Raw genomic sequence first — 5636 nt, 5'->3', positions numbered from 1 at the left:
CAGGAATGGGGAATTGTCAGGCTTTGCTGGAATCAATCTGTTCAGGTGATAAACCCCAGCAGAAAAACCAAAAAACACACCACAAAAAACCTACAACCCAACAAACACAAACAAAAAAAAAGCCACAAAAAAACCACAAACTAAAAAAGATTGGCTGAAGTTATTAAATCCTGCCTGTTTGGCAGGAAGGTGGGCCCTCAATTCAAAGACAGTATTAGCTTGCAGAGCACAGAAAACTTCAGAGACAGAGAAAGCCACAGTTACCTTGAAGGCATCAAGAAGACACTACAGAAGCAAAAGTATAGCACTTGAACCACATGTGGATCAACTCCTTAGAGATACTTCTTTTTCCTTTTTAATACAAGAGACCTCAAACTTTACTTCCCCTGCAGAGCAGCAAGGCATGTTAGATCCTGGGCCAACCGCAGCAAAGAGGGAAGATGTCACCTGGAGAGGTGGCACCTCAGCAGATCACCCCTGCAGGTCAAGACCCACCTGCTGCTCCCAACACTGACAGCCTGGGAGCACAGTCATGGCACTAGAAAAGGGTCTCATGACTTGTGCCTCTTTAGTGGTCAGTAACAAGCTCAAGTTAAGCTTCTGGCACTAACCTGCTGAAGTTTCACCCACGTGACAAGCAGCAGACATACAGGACTTGGCACCAAAGTCCAAAGATCTTAGGGACAAATACTAAGCCTTAACCAGACAGTTAATTTTCAAAGATAAGCCATTGGGCCAACAAGAAAAAGGACAAGAAAGTCAATCCTTTTCCCCAGCCACCCACAACTATAACTTCACCATCTGCAGAAAGATGAGCCCAAGGAACCCGATTTACTCAGTAACTTCTGCCACAGGATACAGCATCATCTCTAACAAGTTTGCAAAGGTAAGTGTTTGGGCTGGATTTTAAGATGGCAAATAAATAAATAAATAAAATTAGCAAAGATACAGAAGCTGCAAAATTTCTGTTTTCAAAGGCACAGCAGGAAGGAGGTGTGACATTTAAAAGGAGAACTGTTAGCCAGGTTGCTTTTCACTCACCTCTCTAGACAGATTCTCATTCAGAAAGTGTCGTGCTAGATCAGATACTACTTGTCCTTGGATTTCTTTGTCAAACTGGTCTCCAATCTCAGCCAGCTGAGCAGCAATGATCCGGACAACATCTTCATTTACAGGAGGCTCATACACTGCCAACACTAACAGCAGGGTTTAGTTCACAGGCTGCAGTCAGACCAGGTGCATTGCAGATAAGCTGACCCATCTCCACTCCCTCTATTCCTCCTTCCCAGTCCCAATCAGTGTACTGGGACATGAGAGCTATAAACACAACTCCTTTATGTGCACTCAAGTTGCTTCCCAGAGTCAGTGTGCAAACTGGGTTTTTTTATCTGTAGTCTGGGTAAAGTGCAACCTCACCCTGCCCAAAAAAATCACTACAGAGGATGTTAGAACATCTCCAACCAAAATTTGAACAGTACAGCTAAGGCAAACACCCTGCCCAGAGAGGGAAACAGACTATGCATGACCTTAAAGGTCTTTTCCAACACAAAAGATTCTAGGATTTATTTGAGTGATTGTCAGGGCTTGTCCCTTAAGCACCATCTGAAATACAGCATCTCATTGAACAGTTTGGGTTGGAAGGGACCTTGAAAGGCCACCTAGTCCAGCCCCCCTGCAATGAGCAGGGACAGCTTCAACCAGACCAGGTTGCTCAGAGCCCCAGCCAGCCTGGCCTTGAATGTTTCCAGGGATAGAGCATCCACCACACCTCTGGCTAACCTGTGCCATGTTTCACCACCCTCATTGTAAAGACCTTCCTTACATCTAGTCTGAATCTACCCTCTCTGTTTAAAACCATTACCCTTTGTCCTATCTCCTTTTGACACAGCTTCCCATCGTCCCTGGGGGCACGAGACCTATGCAAATTGGTATGAGGGAGAGCTATTTGCCACAGCAGCTCCTCCTCACCTTGCCTTGGCTGAGCTCAGTGTGCCAGCTGACACACCCTGGGCAATGGTCAATAGCCACCCTGCAGGTGGCTAATGAAGCCAGAACAGTACCAGAAACTACCTAAGGAACAGTTTGCCCCACACTCGTAGAGCAGAAAGGGATTCACCCAGTACCAAAACACAAGATGTTCCAAGATCTACCCCAAACAGTGATACTGCCCAAGCAGCAGTGTGAGGTCTAACTTAACCGCTTAACATCACACTGCTTGAGGGCAGCTGTCACCAGGACCAGCTTTGTGGCCCTTGCCTGACAAACCCTCAGGGTGACAGGTGCTCTAGAAATCCATGGAGAGTGCTAAGTACTAGCTCTCCCAAGTATTAAACTCCCAACCAACAGCACCACAGCCACGCTGGGAAGTTTCTCAGTGGAGAAAATGTTACTCCTGTGAAACAGACAGCAGCAAAGAGATGAAAAGGGAAAGGAAATCCACCACATTGACAGGTGCACTCACCTCCCTCATTGCTTTGCAGGTGGCCACTCCGGTTGCCATCAGTCTGGAGCTCAAAGTCATCTTCACAGTACATTTGGCGAGACATAATCACATGGCTTTGCAGGGAAGGCAGCTGCTGTTTGAACTTGCAGTCAGAGGATACATCCAGGAAGGCATACAGCAGTGCACTCTCCATCTGGAGAGATCCATTCATCTTCAACATAAGAAAAGTCACTGTTAAGCCCATGCCTAGAAAATGTCCCACTCAAAAGGTTTATACATACAGATTTTCCAACCCTGAACATGGCTCTGGCCTCCTTTGGGCATCCTGAATAGCATTAGCCAGAAGGTCCACAAGACTTTAGCAAATGCATCTTAACTCCTGGATGTGCACCCACACTGAACTGCCTGACTGTGAATGACTGATGGCTCTGCTCTTACAAACCAGTGGTGGAGGAGCCAGTTCACCTTCTCCTCACATTTCCAGATGTGGCAACGACAGCAACCCTGATCAGAGCAGTATTAATCACAAACCACTCACTTCCCCCATCTGTGTTTGGAAGGTTTTCACCCCTGTATTTGGGACTTGGGCATGCTACATGGAGCAGCCATCAGCTCCCCAGTCAAATGTAATCAGAGCAGAGCAGTAACAAGGTGGGAAACAGAGATAATAGCATAAGCCTGAAAAAAAACCCCAAGGTTCACATTTCTTCTCCCTTTTCAGAGGAACCTCAGCTAACTCCATAAATAAACCTGCTCAGCTCCTCATAGAGAGCCAAGCAGCTGCTCACAAGAAAAGCGACGTGAGATGGCAGATCACTGGCACCTGGGATCACCCACATGGGCACGTTCACCCCCAGGAAACAGGGACATGCTGCCCCCAGGGCCACACACCCTGCAGCCTTCAAGGAAGGCAGCACAGAGTGCCCAAATTAGGCTGAACAGGTCCACAAGGCAGAGTGATGTGAGCAAGAGGTCCCACTGGAACACGAGGCCTCATAACCAACCAAAGCCTCTGTGGAAAAACAGGAGACTACCCAACAATTTTAGGAAACCAAGCTAAGAGAGCAGGATGTTGTGTAAGCACAGAAATAAAGTAAGAAAATCCTTACTCTGATACGCAGACTGTCTGCCTGTAAGAAAATACTTAGGCTTAATTTTACCTAGGGAGAAGAAAATTAAAGAATGGGGTTTTATGCCAACTGTATAGGGTGAACAATATGCACCCAGGATGAACTTGGTAACTGAAAGGGAGTTTTGGAGAGTGGAACCTTGCAAGGCCTTCTACATAACCATATCAGTAACATCATACAGGACCCACATTGCCTAGGCAGCACCACTAGGACAAATGCACAAAAAGTAATTAGGGATGGATTGTTTACCCTGAGAGGAGTCTAGGCAGAGAAAAGGAGGAGCAAAGTCAACAAAAAGGAGGTCCAAAAACAGAAACAAATGGAAAATAGGGTATATGGTCAAAGATCAACAGAAGGCACATCTTCCATCCTCTGACCATGGATGTCTGCAGACAGTAGTGAAGTTCAGCTGGGGACACAAGCTCACTGGTGATCCCCTTCAACAACCCACTGGACTAGTCATTGGGTTTAATCACAGACAAATGTTCTGTTACATTATGCTCAAAAGGCTTGTGGGAGGGCAGAGCAGAGGTTTAGAACTGTGCCCTAACACGAGCTGGGGTGGGGGAGGCTGACAGACATTCCAGTTACAGCTCAGTGTGGTGAAGACTGGAGTGTGACAAACAGCAGCTTCATAACAGTGTTTCATATTGCACAAAACAATGCAATAAATCGATCATAGTGCTGTGGCCATTGATTTATTACTATTAGAAATCTGTAGCTTTATCAATTAATGTTGTAGTCTCATACGCCATCTCCAGCCTGCAGTTTCGAGGGCAAGTGCCACACTGGGAAGCAGATTGCAAACCAAGTGGTTCCATCCACTCCTCTGTACTCAAGGCAGCATAAGGGCCCTGCAGGAGCTGCAGGAAACACGAGGGGGACATGAGCCAACACTGAGACCTATCCTGTCTGAGGTACCTCAGAACAAGGGCACAAGAGAACCACTGGTCACTGGGAACAGCTGACTTCATACATGTTTGACTCTAACCTGTTCCATCATGGATTCAGAGACAGAGCAGCTCTTGTCACCTCTGCTTCAGGCCAGACGTCCTTGTCCTGCAAAAGAGTAAGAGAGAACTAAGAATGGGAAAAAATTTCCCATAAATTCACACCTGACGTCCTTGTCCTGCAAAAGAGTAAGAAAGAACTAAGAATGGGGAAAAATTTCCCATAAATTCACACCCTGCAGCACTGCTCCTGTGTCTGGCCATGGCTCAGAAAAATGACCTTCTGAGTGATGCACACCCCTGTTTCTGGAAAGAGCTGCCCATCTTACCTGACAGTCATGAAAAAGGCCTGAGAAAACCTGTCCCAGTGAGAAGGACCCTATGAAGGTGAATGAGGGGCACGAAACTCCTTCCTGCCACAGACATGTGCCAGACAGTCGAATGATATAACCTGCAAATGGGGTTTTAAAGCCAAGAGGTAGTGCTGGGAAAGGGAGGGACAACCCTCCACAGTGCCAGAGGCTGGAATGGACAGCAGTGTTATCAGAGAGGAATTTCTGGGCACCTACTGAGAGCCAGTGAGCTGCCTGGGTGTGCATACACAGCAGCAAGTTCTGAAGTGAAACACTCAGCTGACACCACCAGACATCTGCAGAACCTCCAGTGTGCCTCCCCTGTGTCCCATGCAGAGATAAAGTTGGATGCTCAGGCTCATTTCAGGACATCCCAGCAAATATCCAGTGATGGGGAAGGTTGGACCAAGTGCTATCAAAGGCTTCCAGTCACGAGTGCAGCTCCACTAAGCCCCCAGGGAGGGCAGCTCGGTCCAAGGGAGCAAACAGGGCTGATGCCATGAGCTCCTCTGCCCCGTGTGCTCAGGGCTGACAGCTCAGCCTGTGTCTGGGCAGTGCCCAAGGGAAGCAGCACATAGGGAGGGCAGAGCATGGTGCAGAGGGGCCCTCCCTCCCTCCCTCGGAATGGGGAGATTGCAGGAGCACAGTGCTCCCTCCTCACTAGCTGCCTCAGATGCAGCAGTCCCACTGCTGGACACACAGCTCTGGTTTGACTCTGGATGAGCAGTGCCTGGCTGAAGTGAGCGCTACCTTCCCACCA

The 5636-nt window shown here is 47.9% G+C and overlaps 1 protein-coding gene across 1 annotated transcript in view; it reads right to left on the bottom strand.

The window, feature by feature from the left end:
• BID (BH3 interacting domain death agonist) overlaps positions 1-2687 on the bottom strand; it is a 4646-nt gene extending 1959 nt beyond the window's left edge. The window contains exons 1-2 of the mRNA XM_009076911.1: positions 2462-2687; positions 1042-1187 (exon numbers count right to left, since the gene is read on the bottom strand). Of these exons, the coding sequence (XP_009075159.1) occupies positions 1042-1187; positions 2462-2687 (372 nt within the window). The remainder of the gene's footprint in view (positions 1-1041; positions 1188-2461) is intronic.
• Between the last annotated feature and the right edge of the window lie 2949 nt (positions 2688-5636).

The sequence above is a fragment of the Acanthisitta chloris genome, unplaced genomic scaffold, assembly GCF_000695815.1.
Source record: "Acanthisitta chloris isolate BGI_N310 unplaced genomic scaffold, ASM69581v1 scaffold3116, whole genome shotgun sequence".
In the NCBI taxonomy this organism is placed as follows: domain Eukaryota; kingdom Metazoa; phylum Chordata; class Aves; order Passeriformes; family Acanthisittidae; genus Acanthisitta; species Acanthisitta chloris.
Note: the sequence above shows the minus strand (reverse complement) of the source record. Positions and strands in the feature narration are given on the sequence as shown.